The 26,283-nt window shown below is 31.9% G+C and overlaps 3 protein-coding genes across 3 annotated transcripts; 2 read left to right on the top strand and 1 right to left on the bottom strand.

Moving 5' to 3' along the window:
- Window positions 1-263: 263 nt before the first annotated feature.
- LOC125050045 lies at window positions 264-5,380 on the bottom strand. The gene is made up of 4 exons (XM_047649604.1): window positions 5,210-5,380; window positions 3,185-3,633; window positions 1,651-1,761; window positions 264-468 (listed from the first exon to the last, which is right to left on the bottom strand). Exons 1-4 carry the CDS (start codon window positions 5,312-5,314, stop codon window positions 282-284), a joined length of 852 nt encoding a protein of 283 aa, XP_047505560.1. The 5' UTR covers window positions 5,315-5,380; the 3' UTR covers window positions 264-281.
- A 2,631-nt stretch (window positions 5,381-8,011) lies between these two features.
- Window positions 8,012-14,366, top strand: LOC125050615. The gene is made up of 6 exons (XM_047650568.1): window positions 8,012-8,168; window positions 8,405-8,498; window positions 9,629-9,754; window positions 10,458-10,549; window positions 13,303-13,410; window positions 14,222-14,366. The coding sequence occupies exons 1-6, from the start codon at window positions 8,143-8,145 to the stop codon at window positions 14,358-14,360; spliced, it is 585 nt and encodes a 194-aa protein (XP_047506524.1). The 5' UTR covers window positions 8,012-8,142; the 3' UTR covers window positions 14,361-14,366.
- Window positions 14,367-17,443: 3,077 nt separating this feature from the next.
- LOC125050684 lies at window positions 17,444-25,844 on the top strand. Its single transcript, XM_047650675.1, has 6 exons — window positions 17,444-17,592; window positions 18,848-18,920; window positions 22,598-22,729; window positions 24,425-24,495; window positions 25,097-25,204; window positions 25,679-25,844. The coding sequence occupies exons 1-6, from the start codon at window positions 17,567-17,569 to the stop codon at window positions 25,824-25,826; spliced, it is 558 nt and encodes a 185-aa protein (XP_047506631.1). The 5' UTR covers window positions 17,444-17,566; the 3' UTR covers window positions 25,827-25,844.
- Window positions 25,845-26,283: the final 439 nt, after the last annotated feature.

The raw sequence follows: 26,283 nt of genomic DNA on the forward strand, positions 1-26,283 counted from the left end.
TACAAGCCATAGTCAAAGAATAATCTGTTTCGTTTACTTTCAATGACGCGAGAAATGAATTTATGTTTTCGTAAATATTTAGTACAATGATGTCCTGTGTTCTAATAACGCTCATCAATAGATATTTGGTGACACAAAAGACTGATCACTTTTTTATTTGTTTTGTTGTTATTTGTCACTTAAGATGTAATGTGGAACATGGTGTAATGGTTGCAGCTCCCTTATGTTGACTTTTGATTAACCACCATGAGGTAAAACACAGGTTTTTCTTATAATTTTTATTAATATAGTCCAAATTTATGCAGTGTGTCCATTCCGATTTCTGTGAATGTGTCCAAGACAGAAGATTCACACTCAGGGAACAAACTCTCACAGTTCCCCACATCTCTTATAGATCGACCGAGTCTCTCTGCTGCATGGTACTCGTTATCTGTGTGATGCGATAGAGTATCCTTGGTACTTGATGGTCTGGAATTATATGAATTTTACGTTAAATCGATATTTAATTTATTAAAAATTAGCGTACTTAATTCCTCAAAATGGTTGTCCATGGACGTTGTTTTCTCCCGTTATTTTTAAATTATACATTTTCCTTGGCATTTTAAAACTTATTGTACTTTTTACAATCTTAATTAAAGTCGCGTAAACTAAACTTTTCGGACGTCAAACAAATTTACAACTTATTTACTAAAAAGAAGAAAATGAAATATGATTATTAAACATTAATTAAGTGGCTCCGTGACCATGCAGATTAATAAGAGCAGTTAATGATAACTATATCATAAAATTGCTATTATTAATTGTTTAAATTTAGTTAAGTATAATAAAACATTTTTGTTAATTTTGTTTTATGTTTTATCTGGTTCATAGTAATAAAAAGAGGATATTTGAAAATTCTGAACACTAGAAGATGATCCTTAATTTTTCATCGCTATAAAATATTTACGTACAAGTTTTAATACAGCTTTGTTCATTACCTACTCTCTCAAAATTCAGCGTCATAGCTTACGAATAGGGTTGTGAGAATGGAATATACCTACATATTATATATAGCTTTTAAAACATATCAAATATAGTAATGCTATTCCCCCAATAATTAACTACGGTTTATGAATTGATAAACCCATATTACTCGTAATAATTCATTTAAGTTGGGAAATAAATAATTCGTTCTTTGTTTCTTATATCTTCTTTTTATAGTGCTATCTCCTCGCGAAGGTTGGCGATCATCATGGCTAGTTTAATTTTGGATGCCGCGCTTCTAAACAATGATTTGGTGATATAACCAAACAATTATCTTAAGTTTTTCAACCAAGACGTGCGTCTGCGGCGAGGTCTCCTTCTACCTGCCACTTCTACTGCCTTGTATGATTAGTTGAAGGAGCTCGTATTTTTAGGTGTTACGTAAAACGTGTCCGAAATACTCAAGTTTCCTTTTCTTAACCGACATAAGCACTTCTTTGTTCTTCTGAATTCTGTCCGGTTATATTTCGTATGCGGTCTGTCCAAGATATTTTAAGTTGGGAAATAAAGAATTAGTTATTTGATTCTTATATACTATCCTCTAATTTAAATTTAGTTGAACAATTTAGTATGTGACAACCCTACTAGCGCTAAAGAAAATTCGGTTATTCCGAGTTAGCTACTTACGTGAATAAAATATGGCCAATTTCGCCGAGCAAACCGTTTTCATAGGTAAAAGGCACCTCCGCCGCCTCACATATGGTTCGCAGCAAGCATGGCCTACCTGAATAGCCGTATCTGAAAATTAATAGGGCTCTTAGTTTGCATTATCAAATATCAAGGGGCTTTGAGGACTTCGATTATTTTCAAATTGCATTTTAATTCATTTCTAAAATTATGTATTGAAACAGAATATTATATGACGAACAATTAATAAGTATGTACTAATATTCTAGTACAAAAACGTGACGAAGTTGTAATTGTATGAGCAAATGGATAGTGTTTTAATGCAGCTGAGAAATATAAAAACAGATAATATATGATTTGTCACTTTAATTATATCCATCATCTATTTTAGGTAGTTTAATTCTTCAAACTGAAATTTTAGGATGGGTTAAGTAAATTGATTCTATATATGTTCGATTCATAAACCCTGACAATTCATCTATTTCCAGCTTCCCCTTTGAAGTATTTCTGAACCAATTCAACGTAGAGTCCTTCAAGAATAGAGCGTACCATTTCTTAAAAGGCCGGCAACACATTTGCGAGTCTCTGGCAATTTGAGTGTCCATGGGCGGCGGTATCACTTAAAATCAGATGAGCATGTTTGCATCCATGTCCTATAAAAAAATATGACAATTTTGCTCTGATAATATTATACAGATTATTTATGCGTCTCTCTGTAAGCACTTAAGACTAAGCCGATCAGGAGATTTAGCATAATGTGTCAAAACATATAAATTGAATAAGATTCGCGTCTAATGATTCTATACTTTCATGATCATTTCACATTCAACATGTACATTGTACGTATATTGTATATGGCATTAATGCGGCAACAAATACAAACACGCAAACCTACACATTGACACCACATGTAAGATTCAAGACGGCCAATCGTTTTGAGCAAAGCAGATTAGCAACTATTATTAAATACCATAAATCTGAATATTCTATTACTAAAAGTATATTAAAAACAAAAGTATATTTACCTAAAAAATGTTAAACTTTTAAAAATAACATTGCAAAGCTGTTATAAATACCTAACTGCAAAATCTGTATTAAGAATCTTAACGCTTTCTGTTGGAGTAAGTTAAAATTGTTTGTCAACCGCTCCAGAGCCCAACTTGACGAACAATGTACACAAAATATTAAACAGTACTCGGACTTTGCCAAGTTCGAAGAAATGAACAACTTGAGAACTTGAAACAACTATGTACAAAATTATAGTTCAGTATATATTTGAATATCATGTTAGCGAGAATCCTTACAATAACAAAAACTACTGCCTTTACACTGTCAAGATCTTTACTTTTATGATTTTCAAGGTCAAATACCTACTTTAAATTTTATTCATTATTTTTTCAAACTGCTAACAATAGCTAAGGGCTAGCTAGTTGTAATTTTGAGTATGACTTCTGCAATTGAAGAGTTTCTTGAGAGTTGCAGAACTGAACTACGCACTCCAAATTGCGTATTTAAATAGAAATAGTATTCCTACCTTGCTATCATATGCTCAATAATTTTATACAGATCCCATCTGTTCATCCTCGGCGGTTCTTCGTCTTGAAGGTTATGTTGATCAATTAACTCTTGTCTCCTTATAGCTTCATCTAAGGGAAGTTCCGTTTTCATATCATTATCATTAATTACATTTCCTTCGCTATATAGAAGAGCTCTCCGTCGCCTATCGTTGAATGTTATATCTACCAGTGTATCATTATCTTCATTTAAATCATTCTCAGATATTTCTCTACCATCATTATTTTCTTGTTTTACTTCTTCTTTGTCATCACCATCCATGTCTCTCGATACAGTATCAGCAAATCCATATATGCGACTCGTATATTCTGAGCTGTTTGTCGGTAAATCATATTGAAATTTTATTACGGTACCAACTGTAACTGACGCTTCTTTTAAGTCAACAGGTACACCGAGACCTATAATTAACTGGAAAAAGAAGAAATGATGTGTATTGATAATGCTTTTATAATAAGAATGAATATAATGTTCAGATTGATTAAAGAATCTGTCATCGATCTTTAGAAATTTTTATTCCATGCGATCCGAAGGTCGCACTTCCTCAATAAGTAAAGAAAAAATATTAAAATTATTTAAAGATTTTGCACAAAACTGTATAGTAACACAAGGACAATAACTTTAGTTAATAAAACAATTTTTTACCGGATTGAAGTTATGTATTTACAATTATTTTTCACCGCGACCACGCACGCTGTAAAGCACGCGAAACGTCGGTTAAATTTAAAATTATGAAAAATAATTCTAAATACATAACTTCAATCCGGTAAATTATTGTTTTATTATCAAATGTGTGAAAGTTATGTCAATAAAAGACAATACTATAAATAATAACTTTAGTTATTTTTGTAAAATGATTTTCTAAAGATTAAATAGCCAGTAATTAAGACAAAGTCAAAGCTTATGTCGATAACTATTATTAGTGGAGAATTACTAGTATTAATTCCTTGGCCTTAGTCGTGCTTAATCACGCTTACATGATTACAGTGAATACCTAAATCATTCCGATCCACTAAATCCCGCTTTCGGGAACTAATCAAATAGAATCACCTTCGCCATTTCTTGCGTTTTCCTACTTAATTAACTATAACAATGTGTTGAATAAATCGAGTGGATCTGATTAACCTTCAATGGTATGCTTTATAAGGATAAATTCTTTTTTACTGTACGTACGTATGTACTAATGCGTTGAGTATATGCCTAATAAGGAATATATGTAATAAAGTAAACAGTTTCTTTTTAAATATCTCGTAAATAATTCAAATAATTTGTTGGCATTCTTTATGGAAATATCGTCTATAATAAGATTTAAATACATAGTTATTTTATTTGAACTTCAACCATAACCGCGTATTTTTTAATCCTAAAACAAAACTCATACTATATAATTGAATTTCGTGAACAAAGCAAAACCTTTGAATTTCACAGACTTTGTGCTCGACAGGAATGAAAAGCAAAAAAGCAAACGTCAATTTAATTAAAAATTAAGGAAACGACCTCAAACAATAACGAAAAGTAATATCGGACTTTCTGAGAAACACTGTAAAGTATTTACTCTCATATAAATTGCTGTATTATTCCAAAGGAGCTTGGTTTGTTATAATATTTTACGCCCGACTGAATAATACAACTTTCGCAGACAGTCAAAATTAACGATGTTTTAATAGACATCAAAAATTCTTTGAACATTTATCTTACGATCATTCCAACAAAATTATCTAAATTAAATATCAACGTGTTTAATATTAACTAATCAGACATCACGATTCAAAGCACTAAAAGCTCTTAAACATCCAATGGGATTGTAAAAAAATATTGGAGCTAAATAAAAAATTAACTTAAGCAAAGCGGGCCGAGAGCGTCCCAGATAATTGCATTTGAATTCACGAATAAAAAACAGTGCTTCGTTAAGCCGGATCCGGTAAAAGAAAACATCATTTACTTAACTTTAAATCGAAATGTAAATTTACACGAAAAAGGGGAATACCTGAGCCCTGGCGGGTCCTCCGTCTGGATAAACCAAGTATCTTCTTTGGCGCGACGCGTCGCATAACACGGCTAGGAAATTGATTATAAGCAACTTTTTTAACATTTTACTTGTGATTGGGCGTACGTCGAGCGCACTGGTGTGTGAATAAGGTGTAAGATAAAATATACAGTGTGCAAAGCCTCCGCCTCGGGGCTAATGAACCGTTATGTTTTCACAACGATTTGGATCGAGCGCCTCGTTCATGACCCGTGGACTAGATTTGCTGAAATTCACAATCTGATGCTTTCATAGTGCTGATTGATTTTGAAGAGAGAATTCTATGATAACACCAATTTTATCGTTCTCCACTACTCAGTATTTATTTTGTTTATATATGAACACGATAATAGCTGAGGTTGTGTGTTTTAATCCCCACTACAAAGTATTATTTTAAGACTTTATCTATAATATAAAAATAAATCGCAAAATGTGTTGGTAAGCGCATAACTCAACAACGCCTGGACCAATTTGGCCAATTCTTTTTTTATAATATTCCTTGAAGTACGAGGATGGTTCTTTTAGAAAAAATTGAGTGAAAATGTCTAAAAACAATACTTTTCTATATTCCCATACATAATATTCGTAATAATACTTAAAAGTCAATTTGAACTTTAATACCATATCATAAAGTTCAAGTGTTAGTGGTGGGGTTCCGGGTAGGTAGATTTTTATTTTTTTACATATGTATTTGTTGTCTTATTAACTTTCTTTTTTTTATCTTACTAGCTAGACCGGTGTCCCAAATGTTCCAAAAACAGTGTACGATGTTCGCCAGGCCAGCTAGTTATAAATAAAACATATACATTTTTTACGATCAATTTGACTGAATCTGTAACATTTTGGAATGTTAGTTAAATTTTCATTCTGCACTACATTTAACTTTAATTATCTTTACGATGTGATTTAACATATTTTGTACATTACGAGCTAAAAATTAAATAACTTCGCAGTGGAAATATGCTGAATATAAGCGACCATCGTAGCTCCCAGCAATTAGCTAGAAACTAAATATGAAATTAGCAAAATGCAGCAATGCGCTGACCATGTACTTTTGAAATAATTAATGCTTACATATTGGCTTAATGTTATTATATAATAACTAGCTATTTAAATGTATTGAAAATCAGTTCATTAACACTTAATACGTATAATTTTGTACGGTTTTCTACCAATAGATAGTGTGAGGAAGGAAGTACCTAAACTAAATTAAATCATAATGGTGTTGTGAATTGACTAATATTAAAAAAAATTTGAAGAGGTCGCAAAAAATCTTATTAAAATAGACGAAAAGTTTACGCTAGCTTTAAATAAAAATAACATCAACCACAACCGCTACAACCATTTTAGGTCTGGGCCTCAGATTACAATATATGTTTCATGATCATTTGGCAATGTAATAGGCAAGTAGGTGATCAGCCTTCTGTGCCTGACACACGCCGTCAACTTTTTGGGTCTAAGACGGTTTCCTCATGATGTTTTCCTTCACCGCGTATTTTGCGTATAAAGACAGAAAGTCCATTGGTGCACAGCCGGGGATCGAACCTACGACCTTAGGGGTGAGAATCGCCTGCTAAAGCCACTAGGCCAACACTTCTCCAACAATGTTTTGAATAAAAATAATGATAATAAAACCTACTTATTTGCCTCTTCACAAGGGTATATTACAAAGTGTACAGCTATTTACTACCATTGTGAGAATTAATAAGACTTATAACATGAAACAGTAAAAAGAATATCTATTTAACGTTCTTCGTCGTGATTCTCGATGTTTGTGCAAATTTACTTCTAATTCCGTATATCGCTTTTTTATGTCTTTTTTATGACGATATTTTTCGGTGTCCTTTCTCCTGAACAACACCAGATAACTACGTAAAATGTTTACATGAAAAATACAGTCATTTATTTTATGGCAGATTTATGTTAGATAATTAAAATGTTTATCATAATTATTATGCCTCTTCTGAAAATAATGAAAAGCTCACGCGAAAACAGCTAAATAGATATAAAATTACTATTACTGAATGCAAAAATGCTAAAACTTGATGGTCTGAGATCCCGATATACAACGACCTTCACCAAGATGCTTATTTAATTAAACGTATTTTATATTTAATTTAATATGTCAATAAATATAATCCATATGGGTTGCCTAGCAAATTTCAGTAATTTCAGATAATAAGCATCTCGGTGAAGGTCGTTGTATATCGAGATCTTATACTATGACATATTCGAAGTTTTTTTATTTTGAAAGGTGACTGACTATAATATATTACTGGGATTCCTGTAGCGCTGAATATTAAACGATACTTGACTCGTTTTGTTGAAAGCTTTCTTTAAAAAAAGCTTAAAGAAAACTTTCGCAGTACAGATCATAACTGTTATATTTGTTCCCGTAATACTTCAATGCAAACATATTATTTTACCCAAGACAAGCTAATGTGCGATAACTAAGCCATACTTCTAACCGCTATAAAATCAAATATTCACTTCAACATACGATCTAACAGCGTCGTCACGAACTACATTCGAAGTCTCTAAATACATACTTCAATAGTGAAAACCGCTATTTTCAAAACCGTTTTACAAGCTTGCCTAACGGATCTGAAATTCCTTGTCCAAATAAAGCCTGTCGCACATTGGGGATGATCTACACGATCCCGCTAAGCTCACATTAGACGTCAAATCTAGCTTTAAACTAAGACTGATGCGAGGGAAAATGAACCTCAACACATAAGCACAAGACACAAAGTACAATAGTGATGTAAAATATCTAACTCCAGATTGACATAGGCTATAACAGTAATTTTCCTAAAGAAACACACGCGACGGTTTGTCAAATTCTTGGCGACGGTTTGTCAAATTCTTGGCGGCGTTTCGAATTATCGCGCATCATGTGGTTTCTTAGTTGTTTTATAGTGTAGGTAACAACATTGATTTAGCTTTTTAAATACCTGTATACTTTGAATGCTTTAGCTAATTCTATAATATCGAATTTAGTTTTTTTTTACGCTGCTTATGGATATTATTTATCTGAATTTAAAAAGAGACAAAGACAACATACTCAATTTATAGTACATAATATACGGTTTTTTATTTTATTTTTGTCATTTTATCTACCTTTATGTGTATGCATAATATTGTATATATTTGCAGAATTTACAGCTTAAACGTTGCTGTGCAAGGACTGCAAGCGCAACACAATAGACAGAGAAGATACCTCGTATTTACTCCTTTTACACAATGGGGGGTGAGTAGTTAATAACTTATATAATATATATAATAATAATAATCAGTGGCGCTACAACCTTTTTAGCTCTAGGCCTCTTTCTGTATCTGTTTCATGATCATTTGTTAATCTAATAGGCAAGTAGGTGATCAGTCTCCTGTGCCAGACGCACGTCGACTTTTTGTGTCTAAGGCAAGCCGGTTTCCTCACGATGTTTTCCTTCACCGTTCGAGCGAATGTTAAATAAGCACATAGAAAGAAAGTCGATTGGTGCACAGCCGGGGATCGAACCTACGACCTCAATATATATAGTACAATTCATAAATTTAAGTTCAAATTTTGTATATTTAATAACATTCCACGCAACCAAATTGTTTTTAACAATAGTGGTCTCTATTATTAAGAATATAAATATATATGTGCATGTTGCCCCAAATAACTCCTTCAACATTTCTTCTTACTGTACTTACAGTCACTTCCATTAATTAAGCTAAGACAGAAATACAGGTTTATACAAGTTCACCATCTAATCACAAGCTTAAAACGTCTTCCACCGAACAATGCTTCTCGGGCAATCTTTTGAGGCAGTAAATTGATTGACTTAGTTGTATTGAGTGTCATGTTTATTTAATACTAGCTGACTCGGCTAACTTCGTTCCGCCTTACAGTCTAATAATATCGTATTTACTTTAGTTAAACTTATTGTAGGATTTCATTAAGGTAATAACATTTACAACCTTTTTTGCAAATACAGAAATGTTTTATTGCTTGCCATTACGAAAGAAAAATGGCAGTTTTACACATTAGGCCTGTTCTCTCTAGCGCTAATATTGCGATACTGCATGACAAAGCACTTTCAGTAACCTTTGGATTCTGTCGTCCGCCATTCAGTGCATCTACTAGGATGACAACATTATCAACATCCTTAATAAGAATAAGTATGATCTCCATGAACTAAAAACGGCTATTGGTACGGTTTTCAACAGATAGTATGATTCTTGAGGAAGCTTTAAGCGTTCAACATTGTTTTGTGTAAATTGATCGAAATATAACGATTATTGTTAATGAAGTCCGATATAAATCTATCAATCTTGTATATTAATAAAGAAAGCCTGTCTTATACTAATATCTTATTTGTTTTATATTTAAAGGTATTTGCTACAGTAGCAGTGCCTTTAGATACGGAGGCTACCGTGAGTGTCGCGTGGTTCTTCGAAGCAAACTACTATACTGTCGACAATGCTACGTGGTACCAACCACTTTTGGGTGATGTTGAGGTTTGTACTAAGTGATTGATAAACCCAGTTCTGTCCTTTTCCTATATTCTTGAGGACGAGATTACTTGTCAAAGTCAAAATCATTTATTCATATAGGTAACACAATGTACACTTATGAACGTCAAAAAGAAGTATATGTAATTTTAGATTTACTGCCAGTTCTGACTTCAGAAGAACTGGCAATAAACTCTCCGACACTCTTTTTAATCGCCAAGTTTTTTTGTTCTAGACAATTTTGTAAGGAGCTGCAACCGTTACACTATGTTTCATATGACTTCTTAAGTAATTAATAGTTAATTATTAATAATACAATAAATTAAAAACAAAGATTTGTTCTCTATCTGCAGGAGGCTTGTTAGTGATATTGCCATTTTCTTTTTTTGGATATATATGCAACAATCTTAAAATTGTATGGGACAGACCCTCTACGTTTCTTTTGTTTGATTTATTATTAATCAAGAGTTAGTCCAGAAATCGACTTCGACACGCGTAATTTTTGGCTCATATACGCTAGTGTAGTTTTCCAGTACCGTGCGATTACGTTTATTACTTAGATAGAAAAAAAATACTGATGCATAGACGAAGATTGAATACAGGACCGAAATAGTCAATGATGATAGCACATGAAGACTAAAATTACTAATATTTTATATTATTGCGTATTTTATCGGTTCTATAAAAGATATTTGATTCAATTTCGCAGATAAGCAAACGAGAACATCGTAGAAGTACCGATTCTAGGAATATATTGTCAAGAAAATATTTCTACACATTCATAGAAAATATGCTTGAAAAGTAAGTATCTTATTGAATACATAATCCTCGAAGAATTGTATGGAATCTCAAGAATTCTATAGTAATGTAGTTCACAATTTATTTGTTAAACATTCATAGCATGTCAAAAATGACGTAGTTATGTTTTGCAAATAATAACAAAATACTTAATTGATTATTTTTAACAGGAGCTTATGTGTGCCTTTTATTAAAGTGTTATTATTTAGTAAGATCTAACTTAAATTAACTACGCCATTCAGTATATCAACTACACGCATATATGTGTAGCCACATAGTGTAGATTGTTTTAAATAAATTGAACAGGGTACGTTTTGACTTATAATCGATAAACCAGAACCAGACCAGCTTGTATATAGATCTAAGCCTTGATAACGTAAATAGTATTGCCTATACATATAGAGAGAGATAAACTTACATCAAACGCACGTGGTTGTCGCAATTCCAATTTTCTTCTATAACCATACAGCTTATTAATGAACAATTGGTTACACGATCGAATACATTAACTAAGTCCCAATTAAACCAACAAACCAACCAATTACATTCCCAGTTCCGTCTCAAACCTCACATGAGTTTCGCACTAAGCCTCGTCATTTCGGTGGCAATAAGGAGTAATACACCCAACCCAAACAGAGGCGTATTTTATACTAAATAGGCCCGAAACATCAGCGAAATTTTAAAAACATTACAAACACGTAATATCTATGAAATATTTTTGAATAGCCATAAGGATAAACATTGCATAGCAATTATTTACCTTTCCTGTTTGAATATATAAGACAGAAAAGTCTAATAATAATCTATTACCGACATTGGTTTATTACACAGGGTTTTTCGAACCTTTATTATTTTTTCTATACTGGCAAGAAGGTGGTGAGTGACATACGCCGTCGCATTTTTACACGCTTTATATTAGCTTCACCTGTATGTATGTAGGTATGTATGTATGTAACCGACTCCTTCGGACTCGATTTTGACCCACTTTAAATGGACAGATTTAATTCAAACTTTGCGCACCTGTCAAAGATCGATGACAATGCCATAATCCGAAAAAAAAATGAAAAAAAATAAAAAAAATTTAACTAAAAAAGCTCTGTGCCATATTTTTCGTTTATGGAGCAACCCACGATTTTTCACAATAATACCAGTATTTTTTGTTCATTACCATTTTCAACCTAAATTAGGAATTATTTTTCACTTTTTAGTTTGACGTGCTTTAAAAGCGTGTGTTCTAGTTTTTTTAAACTATTATTTATTGGGTCTAACGATCACTTAATATATACCTTTACCGCGCTGAGTTTAGATAATTACGCAAATTACAGGAAATTCATAAAGGCTTGTAAGTCTCGCGCCTAACAATGTTCTGTCACCTAAACATCCGACTCTGTAAGCCACAATCGTAGACGATCCAATGAATAAACTAAATTAAAGCTAATCATTGTTCAAACTGTTTAAACTATATTCGATTCGAGTATTGAAATATGTTTATGTGTGTTTAAATTGCAGTACCGAGTTTGGTTATGGTAATTTGATTTTATTACTACCTTAGTTCAGGTTCTCGTTGCTCTACCTGTTTGAATTGTCATTTCATCTTGAATACAGTGTTAGTATTAATTTAAGTATGAATCTATGTTTTGGCAGTTATGATTAGGTTTATATTGAGATAAATACGTAGGCATTAGAGTAAACAAGTATGTGCGTATAGCATTACTATTATACTTCGTCCTAACTTGCTTCTACGAATATTAATAGTACGACCATTGTATTTTAAATACTGGCCTCACCCGGGATGTAAACCCAAAGCTTCACGATCTGCAGCGGAATTTGCTAGCCACAAGATCGATCCAGATCGATCCTGAGAAATACGCCTCGAGAACTACCAGCAGTTAGGATACCTAACTTCTATTATAGATATTTTAAAGTCTGATCGTAATTTGCTCCGGTAAAGGTGGCATGGGTATGTGGGGGGACCCACGCTTGGGTCTCTGGTGAGCAAATAATAGGGTAGGCAATACCCACTAACACCACATTGAGGTGACATCAGGAAAATATTTTTTTTATAACCTAAATTTTTTGGTATAGCATTTTTGTGCCACCTTTTATTTAATTTATATTTATATTTTATTTTATTTATAATATATTAAGAGAACATATATATATATATATGTATTCTCTTACATTACTTGACGTTTTTCTTATTTAAAAAACATATTACTTTTAAAAATTCCATATTTATCAGTTATTTTTTTATTTTCGTGTTTCCAACGCACGCGTTCTCATTAAAGAACTCGTTACGTTAAACAAACAAAAGAAAAGCAACTTTTAATGATGTTTTCACGTAAGTCGAAAGAAAATTTAAAATTAATATTTTAGTTCAAACGTATCTAAGAAAAGATGTAAATTGTCTTTAACTATTACTATACATATATAACTAATTACTTCCCAAAATAAATAGTATACTATATAAGTACCTACTGACAATTTATTGTAATAATAGTTCAAATTGGTCACATTTATATTTGTAAAGTTTGACGATATGAAGGATACATTTCATAGTTACTTAATGTTTATAATACGATCTGAATAATATTATAAATCCGCATACTTAGTCTAATAACCAAATTAAAGATTTGCCATTACAAAATACCAATTTACACAAACATTCTACACACATGCAAACACCGTTCGCCAGCATTCTATTATGCAATTTTAAAACATCTATGCAGTGATTTAACGTCTATTTTTGCTTGCAGCCATGGCCACCCGGGACAGCATTGCCTGCTCAGAGCCATTTGCGAGAATGCCACCTCGCATTTTCTGCATAACGGCATCCTAGGCGATTTGCTTCACCTCCTACTTACGTAAGTAACTCTGTCGATATAAGTTTTGACGATATAAGAAGCTGATGCACGTTAGGAATTCCAAAGTCATTATTTACGAGGAACTTTGATTAAAACTTTAAGATTGTAACAGTATTTATTAGGCTATTACGCGAATTCAGGATTTTGATTTATATAGTTTATTTTTTCAATTTAAATGAAAAACTTGATTATAGTTAACAATTTAATACGTTTTAATAATCAGAAATGTTAAGTATTTAAGAGAATAAGAAATATAAGAAGGAAACGCTTTATTATATAATAAGATTTCGTTTTTGTTTTTCCTTAGGTTAATTGGTAGTACCACCACTTATTATGCGACCTGGCAAATACTTTTTTCGAGTGTCTATTAATTTTAAAATGTTCCTCTATCCTCTAAATGCCATTTTTCCAGACAAGGGCTAGGACCAGTAAAACAGAAGTCTCTCTCTTCAGTTGATAGCTCATGTCTACTTTTATATAATGTAATGTAATTTGGTAGCTTCACCGCGACCGACCTATTTATGAAGCCTATGGGGGTTATATACTATGATTTAAAAATATACTTGAAAAGGATTAGTGCACGAGGTTTTCTGTCAATTTAGTAAAAAAAACTTAATTGTATAATATTTAGTTTTATATTATTTTAAGTTAGAATTTGGCCATGAATGAGCTGTAAATACTGAAGCCTCAACAACTCCTCTCTTGTTACAGTGTACAGTTTAAAGGACGATGACTCTTTCATTTGATCGGTCCATACGATTGGAATTGGAAACAGAAGTAACCATGATTTATATTTACCCTTGTTTTTTAGACCGTCAACATCGATGTCAGAAGATAACATAGAAGATTGTTATTATGAAGCAGAATACTGGGGCCTTGAAGACAAATGTTACTACTACGAAGACGCTTGTTCGACGAGTCCTCTAGAATATATGTCTTTTACATTATAAATTTAATTATTTTATTTTAGAATATTTAATAAAATATATACATAATTAAAAATGCATATTTGTTTTTTAGGTGGTTCTCATTAAACTGATAAGTTTTTCTTCGTAGACTTCTACGCCTAAGACAAATGTAACTTTAACATATTTTGTTTCTGCACTTCTCGCACGCATCATGTTTCTTTTTTTTTAGTTTTTGTCTTTAACTAGGGTTGCCTGGAAGAGATCGCTATCGCGATAAGGCACTCTCAAACTCACGGCCCGGCTAACACTGCTCAATACCGAATACAAGCAAAAAAGGATAATGCTAAATTAAAAAGTTTCTTCCTCACTGCCAATCGTCATAGGATTTAATATTCTATATATATATTGTGTGATCAACAAGGCACGGGCTTTCCATACAATCCGTTGCAATCAAAATTTCGCTTTTCAGAAAGCCGGCGGTGGTAAATATTTGCAGGCAGTAAATTGCTCGCGATACAGCCTAGTTTTAATACCTTTACAATAAATTGGTTTGGCTATACTTATATTTTTTATAAAGCTTACGTTTCTGTTGGGAAAACATGTTTTTCTGTTTAGCATTATCATAATTTTTTTTTTTAAATCTTAAAATAGAAATCCGCTACATGTACTTACTAAAATAATTTTTTGATCCCTTGGGACAGTGGCATCATTCGTATTTCGGAAATTATAGTATTTTCTGAATCTAGAATGAATGAATTTCCTTAAGTAATCTTTTTTGGAAAACGGTTTGTGAATGTTTCTACGGAATATTTTCTTTACAAACGTAACAAAAATAAAGAATAAAATCTACCAAAAATTAAAAAAAAAAGTATTTCTTTTGAATTTTTATTTTTGAAAACATTGTTTTTGTCTCCATTTCATGTTTTCGTTTAACTATAATTAGCAGTCTGAATGATGTGTCTGGCAAAGAAGTCTGATCACCTGCTTGTCTAAAAATTTAAAATAAAAGTATGCAATCTGAGACCAAGATTGAATAATAACTGTAATTAATAATCTTTCTTTATGTCTTGTAGAATGGTTAAACATAGATTCTATAAAAGTATTAATTAATTAAATTAAAACCAAACAATTTCACGTTACAACTGTCCATTATTCTTAAATAAATAATCGAAAGTTGGTCAGCAATAGTTAAACGCAAACAATTGAAACCTTCAAACAACGATTCGGCCTCAATTAATTAACGAATCAGCGTTCTTTGTTTACATGTTTGCCTGTTTACTATTTAACTCCGCTTAATAGGTCCATTCTAGGAATTTTAGAATAAACGATACTAAATAAAAATTATTTAATAAATAAACGTGAATTTATAACATTATTTTTTATCCTGTATTTTCCAATCTAATTATTAATAATTCATGAGAAGCATAGTGTAATAGTTGCTCTGAAGATTTATATGTAATGATTTGAGTCACGAAGTGTTTATTGCCAGATCCTCTACGCCATTGATTTGAGAACGAACAGAATTCTTATTATTGACGTGAAACTGTATATCTTACCTATATGAATAAATAGTATGATTTGGTCTGTAGTACTGGCGTAAACCACTGACTTAAATTTATTAATAATAATAATTTATATATTATTTGTAGTGTTAAATATCACGTTATTAAAATATATTATTACGTTATTAAATTAATATTAATTATTAAAATTTGAGACCATGGCGGCTATTTATTGAGAATTGTCTTATAGTATTTCATACCCGTTACTGTGTAATAGGGGAATATATCTGCATCTATTTTAGTCTCTCTATAAGACGCGATTTCTAGTTGATATTATTACTAGCCTATGCTAGCCTACGCTTTTTTCACTGTAATTATAACGGTACAAAGTATTGCCTGATTATGCTATGTTTATCATTAAATTATTTGGCAGTTAAAGGAACTGTTATGTGATAAATATAATAATATAAATATTTGTGAATAATATTTTTTCCTCAAACTACAGATATGAGGACGTAGGTACGATCCCCAGCTGTGCCAATGGACTCTTTATCTATGTGTGCATTTAATATTCGCTAAAACAGTGAAGGAAAACATCGGGAGGAAGCCGACTTGCCTATTATATTGACAAGTTATTATAAAACAGAAGTCTGAGGCCCAGGCCTAAAGGTTGTAGCGCCACTTTATTTTACAGATAATTAGCATAAAATGAAAAAATTGTTCATAGTCACAGTACAGTATCAATTGTCCAATTATCATTGAAGTGATATGACAGAAGTCTCAATTCTGGAACAATTAGCATCCAAACTAGTGCGGGTTGCGGTCAACTCATTGTCACGTAACGGAAACTCAAATATGCTCCGCTAGACTAAAGTTTATGCGAGACTTATTTAAATTTTTAAATTTTTGTACATATATTGAAAATTGCTAGAATAAAGCTTTTAAATAATTATTATTCCTCTACTGTGGTCCTAATTTCATTTGATTTGAAGAAAAGACTCAAAAAACATTTATTTGATTAAACCACACATATAAAAAGGAAATACAAAAATAATCACTGCAATAAAAAAATTTGAATGACAAAATATTTTGTTCATATCGAATACATTATTATACAAATATTAGGATTATGAACAATCGCAAATTACAGTGTACATATCTGTACAGATATAAATTGCCTTTTATGAAACAATACCATGGACTAAGATTTAATAGGCAAATTGGATCTTAGATTCGATTTTGCCATACAAAAAAATCTAGTATGGATATGTGGTTGTATGGATATGTTAAATGAAACACTTTGTTACAAGCTGGGTAACAACTGGCTTTAATCATTTAAAATATGAGAGACTAACATAAAATTAGGGGTAACGGGGTTGCGACGCTAACAAAACCTAACTTGGCTTATCTAAGGGTTCATCTAAGTGAAACTTCAATACAAGTACAGTCGACCTTTTTTGAGAAGAATGTTGAATAACAATTACATATTTATTGTAAGCCTTTCATTATGCATCATTTCGTGTTTAAGAAATTAAATATAAGAAAAATATGGTATATATTTTTTTAGCATTCATTTGACTATTTTAAAAATGTACATGTTAACGTGGTGATTTTATTCTGTCATCGAAAGGCGCACTGTTATTTCGCGTATGGGTGCTAGTTTTCTCTAGTTAACCGTACAGATATCACAATGTATTTCGGTTTGCGCAAAAAAGTCAATTCTAAAGTACTTTGCAAACATACGACATGTATCGATCGATTGTTTTCATCCTGTGAGTAAATTTGTATACGTATCCCAAAATTTGTACGTGGTTTTAAATGTTTTTATACCGCCTGAAGCTGTTTGTTATTTTTGTGAATTGATTCCGATCAAAATGTTTTGCGAAAATGAGCTTTGTGCCCTCAAACATCAGAAAGGTTTTGTTTGTAACATATTTTTACTTTTCATACTAAAAATTAAATAGTTAAATTAGATTTTCAATATTTGCGTAATATCATTTATGCGTTTAAAAGGTTTTGATATAGATATTATGAATCGTTTAAAATGTGTTTTATTTATAGAAAATTATATCTATCACATTCAATCTATTTATAAAATCATAAATTCCATTTAAGATTTTGGTTTTATTTGTTCGTTTTAGTGTAGTTAAGTTATTAAAGCTATATTTTAACAGAGCCTTATTTGAGTCTTATAAGAAGTAATTATGAAGCTTCTGTCAGTTATTCGAACGTAATTGCAGAACCGGAAGTAACTATAAAAGTTTATCGTTCTGTTTATATTATTATAAATTTAAAGTGGCTAATTTATTTTGTCAGATCTTGAATTTAAGAAATATATAGTCCAAGAATTTCTCGATAGCCTTACTCAATGTCTTCCTATTAATTATCTCTGAAGTTTGTTTAAGTAACAATTACCCTTTACTCCTACTATTGGATTGGGTTACTAATAAACGATTCAAGTTCCATATCTTGAACTAAAAACTGTATTCAAATAATTTGAGCATGATACTAAAAACAAAATAAGGAACTTAATTGGAGTAAATTTAATAGTGTTCTAGTAAAGTCGGCGGCAAATTCCGTTATAAATTAAAATGTCATAGCGGGCTTTGAACTTCCTGCATATTTTACTTTTTAAAACCCTTCGAATGTTCACTGCTTTAAAGTGTATTATAAAAGTTATTTGTATAATTGCGAGCACGAGAGGAATACAACCGAGGTCAATATTACTATCCTAAGTTTTGTTTTTTCTTTGTTCTAGAGCTTTTTGTTATTTTCACATAGTGGGAACATCATAGTATGAGAATTTATTAAGCGGCTTTATATTACGATTTTGAGTTGCTGTTAACGAGGCGGAAAGCATCCTAAAAGCTAGTGATTTGACTTAATTTTTAAACTTGCAAGCCTGGAGAGTATTCCGTTTCCGGTTTTAACAAAATTTATTTATATCCAGAATAGCTCAAATATTTTTTTTAAGGATACTTCTAATGCTTTTTAAATTATCACAATATTTAAATGTATACTTTTCAGAGTTCTTGCTGCTGTGAAGAGCCATGATGTTCAAAAACGAGGACTTATCTTTCCACCTACTACTTTATACGGAGTAAGTTTATTTGAATACGATTTTTAAGCTTTTGCAACTATTAAATATATAGTCCAAGATCCCAGAGCGTTCTGACATAACTTATTTTCACATGGATGAAACCTTCACGAATTAGTAACGTCTAGTATACTTTAAATACCTGCCTACTTGTGGAGCTTGCCCTGTGACACCTGGGCAGGTACCAGATGAGAAAGGTAACTAAAAATATGAGTTATCTAACTTAAATTTGTATGGCTGAATTGTATATATATTTTGTAGAATATTATTCTAAACTAGAATTATAAAGTGTCAGACACTTTTCATGGACCAGAGCTTTTGTCAGACGCTTTAAAGCTCGACAAAAAATTAATGAACTTTACTTATTTTTTCATGTCTGACTTTTAAATATATTATTCAAGTAACTACTACAAAGTTATATTTCATCAGTCAGACAAATTCGAGTGACCAAACATCCCCTAAACACAAAATTATTCAGCCGGGAGTGCGAGCGCGAGAGCACTATGCGCATGCGTTTCAGAGTAAAAAATTGAAATGTATTGAAAATACTTATTAATTTCAATCCAAGATTTTTGCATCGTTATCTCAGTAAGATCTCTTATTAAAAAAAAAAGATTTAAAAAGGTTCAACCCAGTCAAAATGTATATCTATATATTTGTCAAGTCGAATCTTTTTTAATCTCTTTGAGCCATTTCGAATTTTTTCAAATCTCTTTTTCTAATCAGGGATGAGCTTCAATATTAAGTTGTGAATTAATAAATATTAAAGTGAATTTATTTATTGCATGCATTTGGGATAGTGAATATATGAGGAGCCATTTTGTTTTATAAGGAATTATCTTTATTTTATTGTAAAAAAGATACCAGTTAGAAAAATTTTAAGAAAAAATTATTTTACCAAAAAATATATAACTATGATTAATTACAGCAAATATTTGTTTATCCTTTAAACATCGCAATTATCGACACAGTCATTGGAATTTTCATCGTTCATCCAATCATGATATTGTCCATTCAAGTCATCCTCGTCGTCATCAGTGATGTTGTCGTTGCTGGCAGCGTCTTCTGCAAAAAACAGTTTAAAGAATTAAAAAACATAAAATTATAAATACAATAAATTTAAAACTTAAGTCAAAGTATAGTACCTGAATGTTTAAGGAATTCACTAATGTCTCCGGGTAATTGGTCACCATCAAACCAATGAAAGTGATATTGGTTTTCTTCTAGCCTCCACCCATTGTGTTCAGGAGTTAAAATGGTTGGTAGTTTTTCATTTGCATTATTCCATATACTAGCAATGTAATTCGCTCGGAGAAATTGTTGAAATAATTCAGTTTTACACGGTGGTAAACTGCTTGCATCAAAATTTTTCAAATTTTTTCGATTGAATTCTTCGTTAATACTATTTACGCTGTAATTATTTATAAATAGCTGAAGTCGGGCAGCATCAACATCGAGTACACCAGGAACACTGTAAATTTCGCAGATGAATTTAAGAAGAGGAACCGAGTTGTTGTGAACGTCTCACTCGCTCTGCAATGCATGCGCATAGTGCTCTTTCGCTCGCACTCCCGGCTGAATAACTTTGTGTTTAGGGGGTTTTGTGTTTAGGGGATGTTTGGTCACTCGAATTTGTCTGACTGATGAAATATAACTTTGTAGTAGTTACTTGAATAATATATTTAAAAGTCAGACATGAAAAAATAAGTAAAGTTCATTAATTTTTTGTCGAGCTTTAAAGCGTCTGACAAAAGCTCTGGTCCATGAAAAGTGTCTGACACTTTATAATTCTAGTTTAGAATAATATTCTACAAAATATATATACAATTCAGCCATACAAATTTAAGTTAGATAACTCATATTTTTAGTTACCTTTCTCACCTGGTACCTGCCCAGGTGTCACAGGGCAAGCTCCACAAGTAGGCAGGTATTTAAAGTATACTAGACGACACTAATTAGTGAAGGTTTCATCCATGTGAAAATAAGTTATGTCAGAACGCTCTGGGATCTTACTCTAATAGTAAAATTATTGTATATTAATGTGAGCAGTGTTGGCCTAGTGGCTTCAGCGTGTGACTCTCATCCCTGAGGTCTTAGGTTCGAACCCCGGCAGTGCAACAATGGACTCTCTTTCCATGCGAGCATTTAACATTTGCTTGCGGTGTAGGAAAACATCGTGAGGAAACCGACATGTCTTAGACCCAAAAAGTCGACGGCGTTTGTCAGGCACAGGAGGCTGATCACCTACTTGCCTATTAGATTGTAAAATGATCATGAAACATATTCAGAAATCTGAGGCCATGACCTAGAGGTTGTAGCGCCATACATTTATTGTTTTATTGTATACTAATAAAACAATCACATTGTTTTGGTATGTTAAATATATTTAAACAAGTAAAACAATTTTTAAGCACGTATGATATAATTAATATATAATGTTAATCATATTATCCGTTATTTATTATGCGTCACACGCATTAAAACGAAATGTAAATAAAAAACTAAAGTATAAAATACCTAACCTGCCACTTACGTACATACTCACGTAATTAAACTTATATCAACTTTCAATTCAAGTTTTGTATAGAGCTCTGAAAATGAGACTGATATACGACATTACTGGAAATCAAACCTCCATATCGAAGCTTTGTTTGTTAATTACTTGGTCATGAATATATTTCATTATAAGAAAATAATTAATTAGCGTATGTACAGTATACCTTCGGGTTCTAACGCAAACTAATAGCACAAATATGTAATGTCAATAAGAGATTCCAAGAAAGTCACAAAAAGGAGTCATTATAGTCAATAAAGTTCAGTTTACATTTGAAAAATTAAATAAATTTTTTTTTTTTTTTTACATTAAGTGTAACATAAATTCCATTATTATATATTTAGAACATCTCTACCAAACACTAAAATGTATGTTGTAGCTTGATGAGCTCAGTTTTTTCACAAATATTAATTTAAATATTCAATTTAATTCACTTCTAATTCACAAAGCATTGCTAAATTTCTTTGATAAAATAATTAAAAGTAAATGACAAATGTCATTATGGTCATTCAAAATTCTTGGCATACGAACTTCACGCATATTCTATTTCTTTTTACTTGTAGATTGTCTTATTCCTATCTCGCTCGCGCACGCTATAATCACACTCCCAATTTTGTGTCACAGATGCGCGCGCATCGTAAAATTTCACCCTCATAAATTTTTCATAACGCGCCTAAAGAAGTATAACTTCAAAAAAAATTCTTATTGTATTTTTTATAAAATATTTATCAACTGAGTTTTGTTTAAATGTGTATTCCGTTTAAGGTTTAAGGCTTTTATGTATCGTGTAATTGCGAAATACTGTATGTCAAATAAATATATATATGTTTTTTAATTGATCCATCTGCAATCAGCCTCTTGGCATTTATTAGATTTTATGAGAAATTATGGCAATTAGGGAACGCAAATCCAATATTTTTTTATTCCCTCCGTAATTCGTAAACTGTCAGACTGCGGCAAGTTTCGCCCTTTTCAGCCGATACACACTGTCCGTCGTTTCCAACAGGCAAAGCTAGGGTGTTGACGTGTTGCTGAAGTCTCATTTTGTATCGCACGGTTGATCTTTTAATGTCTTCCGCGACAGTGGAAGTGGAATAAATATAAATAAATATATGTTATTTTCCAGATATTCGTCGCAGTGGCTGTACCTCTAGATATTCCCGATAAAAATGTCTTCGTGTCATATAACTTCGAGTCAAACCTCGGTGTAGTGACCAACATCACTCAAATTGATGAAGTTCTCTTCCCCAATCTACCGGTAATTATTTACACATAATCTCCTTTAAAATTATGCTACCTTATAATGAAAATGTGACTTGAATAGACCTTAACACGTTCACTGCGGCAAGTAAAATAATAATGTTTCATCAGGTGCGGCGGCGGGCCAAAATGCGCCCCCAATGATATTTCCGCCGGTGCGTGGCAGGTCTTTCTAGACCCAACAGCACTAGGATAGATTAAATTGCTATAACTTTGTGGAAACATAATGTATAATTTTTTTTTTATATTGTTAGAATGACCTTGAACCCAACTTCCTTAGGTTTGATTCGCCCCGGGATCTGGCAAACAGGAAATGAGAAATAAAGCAGGAAAAGCGGCAGGCCGATATCGACCTGAACCGCACTAGAATATATTTTTAGTAGTGATGGGACAGAGAAATATCGAAAATAAAACAGAATTATCGTAAACTCAACTCAAACTCAAACTCAAAATATCTTTATTCAAGTGGGTAACCAAGTACACTTTCGAATCGTCAAGTTAAATTAATCGTAAATTTACATTTACTACTAAAGGAACTGAAAAATTTATTTATTTACTTATGTATGCCTGTCTTGGAAACAGAAATACTTTTTATTTTTCTTAGTGGAAAATATTTCTTCACTGCTGTCACTATCACTGTGAATAACTGCAAGGCGAATTACTCTATTTTCCAAAATTTGTATTTTTCTTGTATTGCTTGCCATGGTTGATAATATCGAACGCTATGTTAGATTAGTTAGATAGCACAACACTAACTGGTCGGGCGCGCGGTCTGTGCGGTATCGGGTCGCCAGCTGCCTGTTGGGTGGGCGGGCTAAAATAGGCCCACTGCCGCACTGAGCGGATGCAAAGCAGCGTCAGTGCGTGGTAGGTCGATAAAAGCCTGCCGTTATGTTTTGATGGGGAAAACCTACAATTTTGACCGCAAGATGAAATATATATTTGTCCCTGTCGAATTTTTACAAACACCTAAGATAATCGTTACGCACCAGCGAGAGGGACATAGATTTCTTCGTCCGCACCAGCGGAAATACCGCGGCAGGCTGATATCGGCCTGTTACGCAGTGAACGTGTTAAAAACCTAGTAGCCGTATGACACTGGTGTTATATAGTATAGTATATCACCTCTAAATGGACTATTCAAAGCAAAAGCAATTTCTCAATTTCGCAATTGCTCCTTAGCTTACCGTTAATGACCTGACAAATAAACTCTTAGTATTCGATTTAGATTGAGACTTTCCGAAAATATTAGAATTAATTTACGAAGGAGACAGGGCAGGGCCGGCTTAGGGGAGGGCAATTGGGGCCACAGGCCCGGGGCCCCCACCAAAGATGTACCACCGCAATAGAGACTTCGGATTTTCTTTTTAATTCCTACTACTAATCTTTACCTTTGCCTTTGTACAAACATGATATGCTGTTCTTAAATATTAACAGAAACATTGATCTGTATTTATAATTTCATGTGTTTGTTAAACTTATATATTAAAAGAATCTACTAGAATTCGCAATAAATTATTGATTGAAAAACTTTATTTAAAAATAATTTGGGGCCTCCACTCCTTGTTGCCCCGAGGCCTCCAGGCCTCTAAATCCTTCGAGACATAATACATTAATCATGTTTTTCGTTAAAGAACTGTTAAAATAAAGGTCTATTTAAACAATATTATCATTACTTATTTTAATTTTTCAGATCGTTTCTCGTCACAGCAGAAGTATAACAAGGGAATTGGCGTACACAGTATTAGAAACTAAATTCCAAGAGTGAGTGCTTTAAAATTTATTAAAGGGATGATTGATATTTTATATTTTCTCACCGACTCATAGTTTTAAATAAATAACTGCGCGTTTTCACTCTTAATATAAGTAGAATTTGTATTTTAAATTTAGAACTTACCTTTATTTGTTTAATACACAGTGTTAAACAAGTTAATCAGACTTTTTTGTGACACATTAAACTTGGTCTCACGTAGATAACAATAATCTTACGCTTTTTTTAGGTATCGACATTTTTTATCCCGCCCTTTTCTTTGATCTTTCGTAAAAAAAGATCAATGTTAGAGTTTATTACAATTCAGGACTGGGAAGTCACTGTACCCTAGGGTAAAATATCACTTATTAAGTAAACAGTTTATAAAAAAAAATACCTTTTTGTTTAAAACTAGCTTATGTATCACCATTGTACAATAAATCAGAATATCTATTAATTATATTTATTATTATATCTATTAATTAGTATATTGTGGCCTTATTGAATCATTTCGTTCATTACAATATCTCAAAAAAAGACACGTTGTCTTTTAAGCACCTTATAATCGGGTAAAACTATGTTTATAACATTAATTTACAACTTAAATAATTTCAGAAACGGCATGAACGGAAGAGAGTGTTTGCTTCGTAACATCTGTGAGGCAGCGGAGACTCCGCTACATCACAACGGTCTTCTGGGCCACATCATGCATATTATTTTCACGTAAGTTTTGACTAAATTTAATAATATTGTTGTGAAAACTACTACTACTGATCATAGCCGAAGCGATAGTTTGTCAATATAGGTTTATTTATCTTTAAATGTTTTTATTATATTTGTTTTGAAATATACAGATAAAATAGAAGAAGATTCATTATTTATAAAAACAATACTCCGTCTAATTGCTCCGTTCTAAGGTGTATCACAGCGTAAACACTATTATACGAAATAGTCCTTTAAAATACTTTAAATTTGGATACTGTTTTAATGTTTAGTTGGGATATGTTTGTATGTAAAGTTATACATGAATTAATAAATAAAATTCACATATTTCTATCTGTTCTGATACGATTATCGAATACAATTAAAAGTAATAAGAGAACTCGCTCTGTTAAAAATGTTGCACAGTGCTGCATAAGTTTACTCTTGGTCAGTGTTGGTATCTTAAAGAAATATTAAAAGAAGTTCTCTTTTCAGGCCTTCAGCATCAAAAGAAGAAGGCATAGATGACATATATTATGAAGCAGAGGCAGATGGACAGAGAGGTGACTGTGACAAGTACTACAACGAATGCCCGCTAAGCCTTTTTGACATGATTACTGAACTTGTTGTAACCAAACATTAAAAAGTATTTTGAATTGTTTTTCTTACTTTACATTTCATTAAATAACATTAACAGTCCCTTATATACCTGAAGATTACACCTTACACACTAAATTTAATTGAATCGATACTGAACAAAACTGTATTCGATCATTAAATTGTTGCTTTCAATTTTATCATTTGTTTCTGTTATTTCATTTACCATGATAGAATTTTTCGATGATTGACTCCTATTAATTGATGGTTTTAATTAAACAAATTTAACGAATTTTAATGTTTCGTAATGGAATACAAATCATACCAGGAATACTAGATATTTTAAAAATAATTTAATAAAATTTAGTTTACTACTGTACTTGAGAACTTTTTTCAGGTAGTATTTAATTACTATTCACTATTCAACATTCACCTCTAGATATTGATTAGTATTATAGTTAATTATAGTTCTCTTATAATTGAAAATTTTAGCTTATGTTTGC

Source organism: Pieris napi, chromosome 6 (assembly GCF_905475465.1).
Source record: "Pieris napi chromosome 6, ilPieNapi1.2, whole genome shotgun sequence".
Taxonomy (NCBI): Eukaryota; Metazoa; Arthropoda; class Insecta; order Lepidoptera; family Pieridae; genus Pieris; species Pieris napi.